This window comes from Eriocheir sinensis, chromosome 45, assembly GCF_024679095.1.
Source record: "Eriocheir sinensis breed Jianghai 21 chromosome 45, ASM2467909v1, whole genome shotgun sequence".
NCBI classification, from domain to species: domain Eukaryota; kingdom Metazoa; phylum Arthropoda; class Malacostraca; order Decapoda; family Varunidae; genus Eriocheir; species Eriocheir sinensis.
This window is the reverse complement of record NC_066553.1, coordinates 8,560,030-8,575,706: the sequence shown is the minus strand read 5'-3', so window position 1 is coordinate 8,575,706 and position 15,677 is coordinate 8,560,030. Positions and strand designations below refer to the sequence as shown.

The following is a 15,677-nucleotide window of genomic DNA, read 5'->3' as shown; positions in this document are numbered from 1 at the left end:
AACACATAAAAGATCATTCAGAATGGTTATATTTTCATTTGAAAGCCTTAAAAGAAAAAAAAAAATTAATGTTTCAGATGACTCCAACTTTGATAGTAATCTTGCACTGATGTTCACAGCAGAAACATCTGAAGATCCAACCATCGTCTTGGTTTAGCACTTCAAAGCCACTTTCCAAGAGAAAATTGCTTTTATGGTACTGAAAGCATTTGAAACCAAAGGCTACTACATGACCTTGGCACCGTCTGCCTCCCTGTGCCTGTAACCACACAACAATAACCATTAAAGCTGGTTTTAGTCACAAAAATAAGAATGATATACAAATAATATCTATATAAAAATTTAACATCTTTTCAATGTGTATTCTTTATTTGCCGGGGTGTTTTCTTATTTTCCTCAGAAAAGACAAGTCTTTCCAGCTTTCAAAACCTTTTTGTAGTAGTCTTTATTGCATGATGACACGTCATTTGTATAATGTTGATGTGAAACAATAATGTAAGAATATTTGTTTATTTCAGTATATTATACATAGCATAATGGAATTAGTGTGTAATATAAATAAATATTCAACATTTTAAAACCTCTTACCTACATTAAACAAGTACATACTATGCAAGCACCAGTTATTGTGACAAAAACATTTAAAATTTAATAATTGTAGCAAAATATTTGCAGTCATGTTGTGCGACACTGATTTCCCAATGCTTAAAGCTCAGATGAAACACAATACCTCATTAGGAGGCAGTGTCATGGTGCTGAGTGAGAACCTGGGTAGCTACTTGATGGCAGGGACTGGGTTGTGTGGGGGGGATTCATAGTAACAAGAGGGAGATGCCGCCTGCGCATGTGATCCTGCAGATGAGTTGTCCTCTTGCCCCGGTAAGAGCAGTGGGGACAAGCATATGGCTTTTCTCCAGTGTGGATACGCACATGGCGGCGGAGATCGCTTGTGCTCAGGAAGGAGACAGCCCGACAGTAGGGGCACAAATGTGGGGCAACCTCTCGTTGACGGTTCACTTCACAGCCCTACAAAAGAGAACCAGATGTTGGTGTTACTGGCTAATGTGGGGTAAGCATGTGCAATACTGTTTTACTGCTACAAGAGCCCAATTACAGTTTACATTGCCACATGTTACAAGAGAAACTATTACTTTTTCAGTAACTTACTATCTTGAATGATGTTCATGTTTTCTGTTGGGTGCAAGTGCTTGAATCTAGAATATTTTCATCTTCTGGTTTATATACAACCTTCAAAACTTGTAATTGAAAATTTATTGATACATTTTCCAAAGTTATATAAACTGTATGATGTTTTATGATATGCAGTTCAAGAATTAATTGCATTACACATTAACCCCTAAGGGACAAGTGACCCATAGTTGGAAATATTGGTGGGTTCTGTAAAAGAACAGGTGTCCCACATGAGGACACCTCCATTTTCTTTCATTTCCCTAGTTTTCTCATGACCTTCGCTATTGTCCTGCATCTGAAATACACTTATCGACAACCTCAGGCCAAAATACATACAAACATAGGACTGATGGCTCAGTCACAGGGATAGTTGTGATGAATCAGGGAAACACGGCTTCTCCCTCTTCAGAGCCATTCACTTTTACATGGGCTTGTCATCCCCAAAGGGGGCTCCCTCTCCTGAGTCATCTACTTCTACTGGGACTCATCCCCATAGTCCTGCTACGAGATCATCATCATGATTATCAAGTGCTGGCTGGTCAGGGCAGGGTGAGGGTCATTGTGGGTATGTGACTCATGCCTTCATATGCAGAGGGGACCCCTGGCCCCCAACATGATCCCCCTTCACCCCCAACCTCAAAATCAGGGGCTAAAAGCTGTGGAAAGTTCCAAAGCAGCTAAAGTACACAATACATGTATGTAAGAAATCCACCAAAATTTTGCACCACTTCTGACCTGCCTGAAGGTTAGAACAATTTGAATTTTCATCAAATTTTAGCTAGTTTTGTACTTGTTTCTTTGAAAATTGCTGTTCTATGAATTTTTTGGCACATGAATTTGAAAATTTACCTTATTTTCAGTTTTTTACAATTTCCTTGCAAATCATTGGAATAATTGATAAACTTCATACATTTAAAACCAGCTTGAAATTCTGTAAAACTTTTAATAGATGAGTTTTTACAAGAATTGTACTCAAAAAATGGCTGTTTTTTTTGCATCTTGAGGAGACATCTGCTATATTTTTGCATCCTTAAGGGGTTAAACCTGAGATATTCCTTTTAATTTTCTTTTACTTCAACTGCTTTATATAAGGGAAGTTTTTTGATGATTGTAAAAAGTGAAACTTTATTAAAAGATTCAGTTACCCAAGACCACAAAAGAATATCCTGCAATAAGCAGAAACAGAAATGTTGACCAACTAATATTTCTGCCAACAAACTCCAACTTGTTAATAACAGGAAGGTCTCCATTCACCCTAGAAATACTTTCCACACAGCATAACTAATAACCGGCACAAATTATTATTAGCCTAACTTCAAGCACCAGTGAAAACAAACAATAAATAATGTATGAATAGGGCTATGGAAAGTTAATGAATGCCTCTTGCAATGATTAAGCATACCATTTATATCATATCAGTGTCAATGTAGAGGTAAATTGTGTTTACGCTTAATGTGAGTAACAACATGAGCTTTCTGAGTTGCACGATATGGACAGTAAGGGCAGACGAAAGGTTTTTCGCCAGTGTGAGTCCTAAGGTGTCGCCTCATGTCCTCCTTCTTGGAAGTAGTGTGGAAGCAGAAGATGCAGGTGAGGCGTCGTGTTGACTCTTGCCCACCCAACACCTTCACCTAAAATAGAGACCATTGGAGATGTTACATAGGTCTGAGGCACCCTACAGCTCACAAGACCACTCATCCACTAATGGTCTCACTGGACTTTAAACCTTTTAGATTCAAAACTTGCTTGTAACAATCATGTTTTCTACAAGTTTTCAATTTTTTCATATTTCCCTTATGGTAATTCAGTCTTACTGGGAAGATAAACTCAATCAGTCTATAAATTACGAAACACTGAAAGCCCAAGAGCTGGTCCTTCCAGGACACTTCTGAACAATAGTGTGTAGGTCATCAGATAGATACAAAGTGCAGTTAGCAACTTTACATTGTCCTCTCTGATGACCTTAAAAAAAAAAAAATAAATAAAAAAATAAATAAAAAAAAAAAATTCAGGTAAAGGACAGTGCATATAATATAGCTGCGCGTGGCTGCGGTGCCATTTCAGCCTGTGGTAGGTAACAACCAATTACCTTGGGACACGGGCCAATGTGGAATCTGGGATTGCCAAAGTTTATTTTTCCCAGGTTTTCCCGGATACCCATTTATCAAACAGCCCAAAAGGGAGGATGAACAGGTGGGTGACCTGCACGTTGACTGCCCAGGCCAGGGTTCGAGCCCAAGGCCCACAGAGTGGTAGCCAGGCATGCTGACCACTAGATCACAGAGGATGACAAAAATTTTAACAACAGTTTGTAAATAATCAAAATAATGAAGATCATTACACAATAAAGTAAAAACAAAATTTTGGGTTCATCACTAAACCAAAAATCAATATTATAATCAAAACAATGCCCGATACTCTTTTGCAGCCATGAAAATAATTGTATATTAAGTTTACATAAAGTTTTGCAGCAGCCTTTTCCCAGTTCACATCGTTACTATTAAGAGCAGCCTTACTGCTGCAATTATGTTTCAGCTCACAACAATATCACCAGATGATGTATATTTAAAATTTTCAAGAACAAAAAAGATTTACCATAACTCAGCTTATTCCAAGTTAGCTAATTTCAAACCTGATCAAAGCAAAAAATCAAAATCACAAACATGGTAGGTATTCTACAATACTCACAATCTATTACAGATCCAAGATGTGTGGTAGACAGAAAAAAAATTATTTTGGAAGTAGTAGATGTTTTTAAGGCTGATGGCCTTGAGATTCCCAGGATCCTATGTTATACCCAAATGCATCTTCTGAGTGTGGGGAGCGGTGCTTCCTCTTGCAGTGCTCCTCCACGTGAGCTTTCCTGCTACCACGATAAGGACAGTGGGGGCACAAATAAGGCTTCTCTCCGGTGTGGGTCCTGATGTGTCTCGTGAGGACCCCCGACTGGCGAAACATTCGGCCACAGAAGGGGCAGGTGGGTGAGGTGGGCTGCTCAAGTGCCCCCAGCACCACTCTGTCCAAGCCTCTCCGATCCTCCACCTACAACAGAGAGTCCCCTCAGATGCTTGGCTATCACGTGATTCAGACAACTCCTCAGAGTGAAAGTGACCCTCATTAACCATAACATTTTGAATGGTATGGATGCCTGAATGGGATATAGACCGTCATGGTCAAGTAAATTCATTGCATCAAAGCTTACATCAGACTTCTAATCATTCTGATGATTATAATGTGGGCAACAGAATAAAAGCTGCTTTGTTGCTGTTTTAAAACTAACGTCATAAGCTTGAGCAGCATTTTCGTACATTAGTTAGGAATATAGATCTAATAACCGTACAGTTAGTTTCAAAGACAATTCAAAATACCAATAAGGTAAACCCCTTGATTAAAAGTTTCCTACATCCTGAGACTTCTAAGTGAATTCCTAGGAAAGGGACAAACTTAACATATCCTTCATAACCTTTATATTTTACAATAAGGCTCATTTTTTTCATTATTTGAAACAATCATGACATCAAATCTAGAAAATACAAGAATGAGGTGCCATAATCCATAATATAACAGGTAAACCATAAATTACATTGTTATGTATAACACATTCAGTAAAGATAATCAACTTAACAATGTTGTAAAATCATATACTTTGCTTCTTTAGTGGCTTCAAGGATGATTCTTCATTTCTAATAATTTAGTTGAAATATTTTGGTGTATATCAGTATGTAAGTTGTATGTATCTCTTATACATGTTTTCTGTAATTCATATCCATTTACTGAAATTCATATTCCATTCCCCTGACTTCTAGGCCAGACCAACTATAGTCCATCGACTCTAACTTGAGCCCTGTGGCTTGGCCCGGGGAAAACCCCATTGTTTACAGATCTAGCGATGACCTGCACATGGCGATCTGTCTCACTGTTAGTCTGTACATTATCTATTTATGAAATATATATTTATTTATAATACAACTGCATGGTGTTATGAATGGCTTGGGATTAGAGGGAAAGGCAACGAATCAGTAAACCTTCCATATTACTTGGCAACGTGGCTCATGCGACGGTGCCGCCTGACGGTGGCAACAGCAGGCGCCAGGCATTCAGCTACAATGGACAACTCAAGTAGATCTCCTCTAACAGCCATGAGAGAGAGAGAGAGAGGAGGAGAATAATGGAGTGATGTGGCACCAGCGCGGTCTCGAGGGGAATTCCTGAGCCGCACTCAAGGGCTCAAGTTAAAATCAATAGACTATAGTATTACTGTTTCTGGTGCTAGCATTCCATAGCATTTGCATTACTGAGTCTTATATTAAGTACAAGAATTAAAATAGTTAAAAAGCTGATGTAGGAAGCGATGAAATGTATTTGTAAATAAAAATAAGTGTATCAGGGAGATGTTTCGCATTGTTTGGGAAGCAATTTGAATGTTCCTTAATACGTATTACTATAATATTTAGAGAAAGATGGGACATAAACATTCTTTGCTCATAAATTCCAGAATAACTGGTTACAGAATATTAAAACTCGTTTATTAAGATCAAAATTAGTTACATTCACGTCTTATCTAATTTCAGTCATTATGGTGCAGTATGATATGACTCCTAAGGGTATATTTTCTGCTGGAGCGATAAGGGCAGTGATGGCATTGAAAAGGCTTTTCCCCTGTGTGAGTACGGATGTGGCGATTAAGGTCACCGGTCTTAATGAACTCCCTTCCACAATATGGGCAAGAGTTGACCTGGCAGCGAGTGCCAGGTGGCTGCTGGGGCTCTTGGGGAAGCTGTGCCACTCCCACAAACACTGGCTGTTCACTTCTGACTGGCACCTACAAAAAAGATCACCACTTAATTCCATGTTCATGGCTTGTGGCAAATTCCTCCTGTCAATACATTGTATGTTTGCGGCCATTTTTTTTAATTTAAAGTTTCTAACCATATGACCGAATAAGATACATGCTGTTTAACACTTTACCTGAATATTATTCAACTCATTAACACTTCAGCCAGTCATGGTTTCCTACTCTAAACTTGTATTCTAAAAGTTAGGACTATTAATAATGTTGAGAGTTTTCATTTCTACTGACAACCTGACCATCTACTTTTATTTTTAACATTATGAAAAATAAAATATAAAATAAGTACAATGATAAAAAAGAAAGCCATTTGGAGATCAGCTGACACCGTACATTAACCAAAGCGTTAGCCAAACATTTACAAAACTTAGGTGATACTATCCCTCAAATTCTATCATAAGCCTGTTTGCTGTATGTGGGACTCAATTTCATAGAACATCCATGAATCATTGATCAATGTGCATTGACCTTAATGACTGAAATATAAAGGAAATTTGAAAGCAATCCCTAAATGAAAATGTCATGTGATCATAAAATTAATGAAGTTGAGAGTAAATATAAGGTACACATGGAGATGTGCATTATCTTGGCATTATTTTTTTCTCACTTTAGTGTCAAAGCAACTCTTTGAGCATCAACTCTTTGCAACCCAGGATATACAATGTACATCCTTGGTTAGTGGTAATAAATTATCTAGGTCCTGGGTTCCTCAGAGTATCACAAGACAAAAAATAGATAGAAAAATCTCAAGAGCACCACAAATTTGGCACACATGCAAGTCTGGGATAAAGTCAGAATATCTTGAAGGTGCTATGAGTTGGAAGGGATTAAATGAGCTTGCTTTTAAGTCTGAGCCAGCAAGGGATGAGACCCCTTGCTGTGGAATACAAGATGTCATGTTGTTTCTTCATCTTCTTCCTTAAAGTGCTGCCTGTTGTGGTGGTAGACTCTCTTGGATGGCCCCAGCTTGATGGTAGCACAGGCATACATGGTGGCTGCCGTGATGTATGACTTTCCTGGCCCATGCTGCCCCCCAGTGCTCCTCTTGACTGAAGTCCCTGAAGTTAAGGTTGATGGAAGATCTGGGCAGCATGTGTGTAATTTTCTGCCACTCGGGGATGGTTGAATATTGTCAGCATCTTGTGGTGGGACTTGAACCTAGGTACTCATGATCTCCATCTATGCAAGCTGACCACTCAGCCACAGCCTCCCATCATTTCGCAAAACAACAGTTTTTAGAAATTTCAAAAGAGAAGGGAAAGACATTTTCTAATTTTCTCACTAATGGAGCTGGGTATGTATTGTACTGATTGCACTGGCACACTGAGCTGAGTTCTGTGTATCTGTAGTCAGAAACATTAACCTGAACGTGGGAAAATCGATCATTTTGCATCATTCAAAAATGCAGTCAGGGGATGATAACAGCCATTTTTATCGAACTGAATTTTAATGCATAAATAAAACTCATTAGTACATAACTTCTTAAAATGAGAGAAATGCTAATAATAAAACATTGGTGAGTAATAAAAGTACAAACAATCCTGTAATAGATATTTCACATATTTTATCAGTTATTCATCCTTTACATTATGATGAATATGCTTCCTTGCTACTATTTTACCTACATTCATTCTTGAACAGGAGCACTTCAAACATTCCAATTCCAGACATCTTCCCCATATACATAAACTGCATGTCACTAACACCCACTGGGAGGGGAAAACCTGCAGAGCTGAAAAATTATTCAGCATCAAAGCTTCAATATACTAAAACATGAGTTATAGTCTGGTAGCTGGGTGGCTCAACCTTGCAAAAATACCCCCCAAGCAGGTTATGATTGATTTTTGGGAGAGTAGAGTTATGTTGTGAAGAGAATCTGAATGATGAAGCTGGCATCATTTTGAGAAATTGAGAAATTCAAGATGGGCGTCCAAGATGGCCCGCAAGGATCAAAAATCTTTAATTTTATTCATTTTTATCATTTTTGGCCAATTTTATATTGTAACATATCAATTTGGGGTTTTTGGGTTCAAGGAATTCAATAAAAAAAAAAAGATCATGCAATTATTGAGCTATCAACTTTTTCAATTTCAATTAATAAAATAATGATGAAATTAATTCATCTAAGCATTTATAAATTCAGAAAATTCAAAATGACACTTTTTTAGTGAGTTTACAGTCTAACCTAAACATCTAAATTTTTGGTCACTTTTTGCCATGAAGTCATTCATTTTTAAGGAGAGAGAGTTTCAGGAGACTCTGTGTCATTTTCACTCTCTGTGTCATCGTCTTGTTGATGTCATCCATCTTGCTTTGAGCTGGAAGGCTTTGTTAAGAGGTTTTAGACAGTGCAATTGGGTGCACACTGCAATGCAAGAAGGTACAACTTTGCACAATCTTTTTGACACTCTGAGCACCTCTCTAGTGGAACAATGTCTGTGATGAAACAGCAAGCTAAAGGTTCAGTTTCAACTGATTGTCGGAGCAAATTGGGTGTCGAATGGGAGAAAGAATTGGGAAGTCATGATCTGTTCACATCCCCAAAACACACCCAAGCCAATCAGGGGATCAAAGCTGGGGCTGCTTTCACAAAGATGCTTTGTATTAGAGATGCTTGATATTGGGCTCTTGATATGCAAAGCAAATGCTAGGTAAAAGGGGGTTGAATTTGAATTTATTTGCTTTTTTTGGTTTTTGTAGCTACATGTGCTGTAGCGAACCTCTGACTTGTGCTGTCAGAAAGGCCTTGCTGCCGTGAAAGCAATTTAATAAACAATGCAACTGTTTTTTTTCCAAGTCATCTTCATAAGGTCTGTCTCCAAGGAGGATGATGATGCCTTTTGTTTTTTCAATGCTTTTTGCTTTTTTATTCCCTATAGTGTACACACTGTATCACACAGCCAAGGGCATGCAAGCGAAGGAATGCAGCTATGCATCTTTCTGCATGCTGGTTTGCTGTCAATGTTCACTGTATGTCAAACAGACGGGTTGGTTGGGTTGGAACAAGAAAATTATGTTACAGACAACAAGATGCAAATGAACCAACAAAAAGGACACAACATCATCTGTGTCTGTGTAAAGTTGTCTGTGTTCCTCTTCCTTTACCACTACATTGTTGACACAAGCATTCAGGATCTTTCAAGTGTCAAAATCATCAAATCTGTCCTCCTTAGACACATTCCTTTGGAATATGGGATCTGGTCGATCTGGTCTGGTGTTGTGATTTTCGATCAGTTCTATGTTTCTTGAGCATTCCACTAAAGCATCACACAGTAAGTTAATGATGTGTACTTTGTCCACACAGTCTGACAGTGCAGCAGGAGGAGGGTGTGGTGCAGAGTCAGATGGAATCAAACTGCAATGGTGGTAATTGCTTACTGTGTGCTCTTCGTAACCCTCCCACTTCTGCAATGGGGTATGGGCTATCACACCACATACAAACACTTTGGACCCATCACTGTCTCAAGTATGTTCTGTCTCCTGCAATGAGATCAAACATTCTTCCAATTCTCAAAGGTGAATCTTCCAAAATTGAACACAGTGCACAAGCAATTGCCACAACATCAAAGACTGTCAAAGTCATTACGGAGAGGATCAAAGAATTCTTCAGTTTTTCTTGGATGTTGAGTTCGATATTGATGTTCGTCTGTGAAAAGGTTAGTTGGAAGACTGTGAGGGCATAGGGAAAGTTCATAAAAGTTCATTGTCAATCTTCTGTATCCATTGAAATCTTAGTCCTCCATAAGTCAACTTCAGTGTCAAAGGTAGGACAGTGACCCCATGTAGCATGTGGTTTTTGTTTTCATCGTTATCTCTTGTCGTGGATTTTTGTGGAGACAAGATGGTTTCTGGATTGCTTCGTTGCTTTTCCCGGAATCAGACTGTTTTCCTGACTTCTAGCAAGAAGCATTCCAGAACGGCCGTCTTAAGTTCTGTACGTCCAATGTTGAGTGGGGTGATGGGTTGGTGACTGTTGATATGAGAGGATCGGATTAATGCTCCAACTTTTTGATGTCTTGCATCTGATGATTCTTGTGTCTGTCTGATGATTTCTTAATCTTCTGATCTTTGTTGTATGTTGTTATTTGGTATGATGGATGTCATGTTCAAACCTGCTGGGCCAAAGGAGCTTTTGTGATCATCTTTGTGGCATTGTGGAGACTGGTGACCTGTCAAACCTCATTGACTGTGCACAAAAAATTATGACTGTGTGCTTTCATGCCAGATAATGTGTTGTATGTGACATGCAGTCGCTGTAGATGCTGATGTTGGTGGCCTCTCTCGTATTGTCTCATGTATGGTGGCAGTTAACTTTGGCAGTGAGATAGTGGGCAGAATGCGTGTGGTAGATACCACAATATAAAGTCGGCAAATTATCAAAAAAAAAGATGGGATATAGAGAGAGTTGGTTGATTAGATGGCATTAGAAATAATCTTCATAATGAGAATGCCATAATGGATGGCAGATTTTGGATGCACTGAGCCATGATAGTTTACCTTTTTTTGATAGATCTGCCATCCAGGCCTCCCTTGTATCAAATCTTCAAAATCTTCAAATTTGCTATTCAAATTTCTTTTTCTTTTCTTTTTCTTTGAGAATTTCTCACATTCTGTTCACATTTCTTTCTTTGCAACATTTTTCTCTCCACTTTCTTCTCAACATCCTACGAATTGAGAACAACTAAATACCATCAGAACAACCACCTGGAATCTGGAACTGGTAAAATCTTGGAACTGGTTTAAAAAATATGGAAATCATTTTAAAATCTTGAGCAATAATTCTGACCCTTGATTAAAACCTTTTTATTGAATTTGTAAATTTAATTCCTGCGAAATGACGATCTACCAAAATTTAATAATAAATGATTTCGCGCCCTTTTGGCGGCCATCTTTTGGTTTTCTTGTTCTCAATGAGTTAATAGAAGGTTTGAGGTCTATATGGTCTTGATAGCAAAACCCATTTCCTGGTCCAAACCTGACCTCACACCACATAAACTTACTGGCTGGGATCTCTAACATGTTACACATTATAAAACACTGGCCATTAAAGTCAGCAAAATCTTGCTTCATGCTGCATACACAAGTACACATCTACAAATGTTTCAGTATGTAAATAGTACTTAGCATATAGAAATATCGCTAATATTTATATTCTGAATTATCAAACATTTACAAAATTGTCAGCTTGAACTTAAAGCAAAATCACCTAGATGACTAATGCTGCTCTTCACAGTTCTCAATTACTAAAATCACCATAATCTCTTCATTAAAAGCAACAGAAAATTGATAATTTTAATGTTACTTCCTAAAATAGTACTTCAATACAGCAGCAAAACATCAGTTTAACCCAGTAGCAGTGGGGATCATGTTTCAATGGTCCCTCCAAGCGAGAAAAATGAGAAAAAATCACCCCTCACACAAACCATTTTATAATATTTATCAAAGCATTTGTGATCAGATTATATATCATCTATTTTGGGGAGTAAATATCATGGCACAAATTTGGCCTGTCGCTGCTACACGGTAAAGCCACAAATTTGGCCCGTCACTGCTACCGGGTTAATACAAGAAGGAGAAATTAAATATTCTATGCTAAATCAGCATTATTTTAATGGACTGGTTAAAGGGAAAAAAGAAAATACTTTTGTCAGAACGACTTTCAGACTCAAGTATTATGAGATAGTGATAGTATCAATAAGTGCTAATTTATGATCAGAGGATGTTAATAATATCAGTTACTGATGGCTGCACTTTGAGCCACACTGACCCCTCACTCCTCACCTCACCTAAACTACACTTCAACTTCTGTTTACCTATAAGTAAAATAATATTAAAAAAAGAAAAATACTGCCATAATGATGTACTAATGATTCTGTGTGCAATAGCTCATGAATGCATGTAGAAGTAATGATTATAATGATAATTATGAGAAATAAAAATTGTGCATGTGACTCATTGTATGTAATCTGATCAGCTAATAAGAGTAGAAAAATTACAAAAATATTTGAGGACGTCTCTACCCAACAGCTGGATCAGCAATCAGACATGAGGTTACAGCAGTTTATTATTTCTTACAAATTTTCATAAAATAGACCTGATCTAAACACAATTATTGGTACTGCAAATTTATGATGGGTGTGTTGGTTTTCTTTTGGCAATGACCCTAAAGTAGAACAATATCATTGTAATAACTCATGATGTTTGGTGACAGATTGAGCTCACACCAAATAAAGTATATGCATCAATGAGGACGCAGTACTAAATCAATAGGATTACACATTTCAAAATTACTAACATGCAAACCTCATAAAGCTTCTAAAGTTGCATATATTAATAATACTATTGGTAATATGAAAGGAATGTTGGAATAACTGGTTGCTACTATAGCTTCCAAATATCAGTATGACCAAGAAAATGATAATCTTTCCAAAAATATAATAAAAAAAAAAATTATCATTGATATACGTACTTCATCAACATTGCTTTCAAGTTTTGATTTACTTTGACACAAGTCTGAGAATGTCACAGTATGGCCAAAAGTGTGCAAATATGTACTGAGGTCCATTTCTAAAGGTTATTAATTACTATGTTGGCAATTGTGAGTTTTCTCTTTTCTGGTTTCTCTTCACTACTGCTTACCCACCTTTCTTATGCAGAAGGGTTCCTTAATGACAATAGTAATGATATGATGATGATAATATTTAATATACTCCCACTCCAATGAGACATTCTGATTAACACTCTACATAACTGTCCAATGGAGTTAAATTTCAAGACTGGGGTCAAATATAAAAATTTCCAATATAATTTGTAAAGTTTAATAATTATGTCCTTACAGTAAGTTATTTTGTTGTTTGTTCAGGATGTTTCCATCAACTCATGTGTTCAGACAGCTAGAGATTATGGCAACCTGCACAACTATTTCCCCAAAGTTAAATTTACAGCATAAATATGTTTTGAGTAACAAATCTTTCCTAAATATCAAGAAGACCCAAGAAGACAGAAACTGAGTAATATTTCAAACTTTCAATTTAATAATTTCATGAACCGTAAATTTCTGTGGAAGGACAACATATCCTATACAATCATGTCACAAAACAGATCAAACTTATACAATAATAAAAGTAGTTTTTTAATAACTCAGTCTCTACTTTTTGCTTCATGTTGCAATTCCAATAAATTTGTTGGCTCTTGTTTGGCTCCTTCCTCATTACTAAGAAAATGACGCTTTTGTACATGAAGCTGGAGGCAAATCTTTTGATTGGCACGATAGGAACACAGATGGCATGCATACGGCTTCTCTCCAGTATGGATTCTGATGTGCTTTCTTAAATTCCCTTTATGTGTAAAAGGTTTATTGCATATTGGACAAGGGTGGATGCGGAGGGAGGCCTTCTCTCCTGTCCACCGACTACCACCACCACCACTACTTCCGATAATGGAGGTACAAAGTCCACTTCCCTCCTGCCCAGCCCTAGCCATAGAGAGGGTAGCCTGGCCTCTCCACTGCGACTGGAGGTGAGGAGGGCAGTGCAGGGCTGGTGGGGTGACGACACCACTGCAGCTCACCCCTGGCAGCCCACCAACCACCCTCTGCCGCTGTCCCTACAGGAAAAGAAAACCATCACCCACACTATATTTGGTACTTTTTTTCTTTCAATTCACTGTTAATATTATTTAGTTTTTAATGAGTGCATTTCATCACCTGGAAAAAATCTAAAATTTTACTTGAGATTTGTCCATTTATGAATTTTGCATATAGACTAAAAAAGCTATGTCTTTCCAAGGTGTATATCAATAATCATCAACTGGATGCATACACCAAGGAGCATGTTGCCTCATCTAGTGTTGACTAATTGTGAGTTCTTTAGAGTAATCCTCAGCACAGATGTGCTTCTCATTCAGAACAACTCTCAACCAATAGGATGACCAAGTCGCTGAGCCGCTCAACCAAGTCAGATCACCAAGACTTTTGCCTCATGGGAGGTGTGAAGAAAAAACAAAACAAGAGATTTAGGATGGAAAAAAAAGAGAGAGAGAGAGAGAGCAAATGAATCTTTCACATAATTATATGGTTTTATCATATAATTAAATGTACACATAGTATTTGAAACTTATTTAGTAGTTAACTATGAACAATATGAGGGAGAGGGAGGGTGGCAGTGATACTGTAGCATATCTGCTAATCCTGCCAGCCATGCCTAAAATGACTTGATAAAATGGAAAGGCTATAGCTGCCTGGGAAACAAACTTTTCTAAAAATGGCATAGTAAGGCCACCAGTCTGGAGAGGTGGTGTTTGTAAACAATGAAAGGTGTCAAACATGAGAACCTCATCCGTCCTTCTCTACATCCTCTTACCATCTCTCACGAACGTCTCGTACTGCCATGATTGTAGCTGCTTCTAGTTAAGGGTCACTTGCAGGCTCGTTTGCCAGGTAAGTCGTAGGCCTGCCTAGAGATGTTGTGGTGGTCCGCCATTTTCATGTGGTCCATCAACTGTGTTCCCCCATTCCCCGTTGAGACCCCTATCATGTGGCAAATTGTTCACTAAGGATGGTATGTGTAGCACCCTTTACTAAACACAGGCCATGTACCATCACTACATGAGAAACAGTTGAGCTACTTTCAACATTTGGGTTATTTTCTTTTATTATGGCCAGTGCTTTTCTGACAATATCCAGACGCTCAAGAAGTTTTTGTTGCTAAAGCTCAATTTAAATCAGCATACATCGCATTGCTCTAAATAAGGTACAAATTAAAAATAAAAGTTTTTTCACCATGCATTATTTTAAATTCCTGTACTCTAAATGTGTAAATCAAGAATTGCCTGTACCACGTAGATAATGTCTCGATTCAGTCTCATGGAGTAATTGCCATTTAGACAGAGTCATTCCAACAATATTCCATCATTCTCCAAAGACAGTCATTACCAGAGGCATTACTTCACCTCAGGTAACTTCAGCTTTTACCCTTTGCACAGGTATCAACAATGCCATGTACTTGTGATGAGTGAGTCCATAACACCTTGTGCCAAGCTAATCTGCTGTTAAGACTTCTTGATGTGACCCTCCATTGTTATGCACTACACTTCCAAGGTGTGTGGAACTTTTCAAAATATCAATGTCCTTGCCACACACATGAACAGACGATACTCTTTCATCCAAACACCTGTACCTTGGTCTTGGGCCAAGAGACCTAAGTCCTACAGGCTTTGCCTCAAGAGCCACCATTAGAGCCTCCAACAATTCAGTGAAGATTACTGAATCACTGGTAATACAAGGTCAGTGCCCCTGGTATTGCCAATAGCTACTCCACAATGATTTTGGTCCACAACTCTGCCTAGTACCCAGTCCACACAGGTATTGAAATCCTCCCACACATGGGATGCATACTCCACATCCTTACAGGAATCCCAAAGGTGGCATGCATCATAATTATATTTACCAGATGTCCTCATTCTTCAATAGAATTTTATGCATATTTTCTAAACTTTGTATATAAATACATGATTTCAGCAATTTGGTTCCACCTTTCAGGATAAAACTTATAAGACTGCTAAACCCCATCAAGAGAGTACCCCTGTTAAGAACATTCACTCATACACTCATTAGCAGTTTCTACACATCAAAGTATAC

The 15,677-nt window shown here is 38.0% G+C and overlaps 1 protein-coding gene across 19 annotated transcripts in view; it reads right to left on the bottom strand.

Moving 5' to 3' along the window:
* The window catches only part of LOC126980715 (longitudinals lacking protein, isoforms A/B/D/L-like), a 101,837-nt gene that overhangs the window by 28,803 nt on the left and 57,357 nt on the right, over positions 1 to 15,677 (bottom strand). For 2 of the 19 annotated variants that reach the window (XM_050830903.1, XM_050830904.1), the window contains exon 6: positions 12,843 to 13,645. The exons of 12 other annotated variants lie outside the window; for them this stretch is intronic. In XM_050830903.1, the coding sequence (XP_050686860.1) occupies positions 13,181 to 13,645 (465 nt within the window). In that variant the 3' untranslated portion in view covers positions 12,843 to 13,180. Of the gene's footprint in view, positions 1 to 496; positions 1,027 to 2,144; positions 2,823 to 3,879; positions 4,234 to 5,743; positions 6,014 to 12,842; positions 13,646 to 14,155 lie in introns of those variants that run through there. 5 more of the 19 variants (XR_007733470.1, XM_050830917.1, XM_050830933.1 and 2 more) reach the window with 5 other exon arrangements.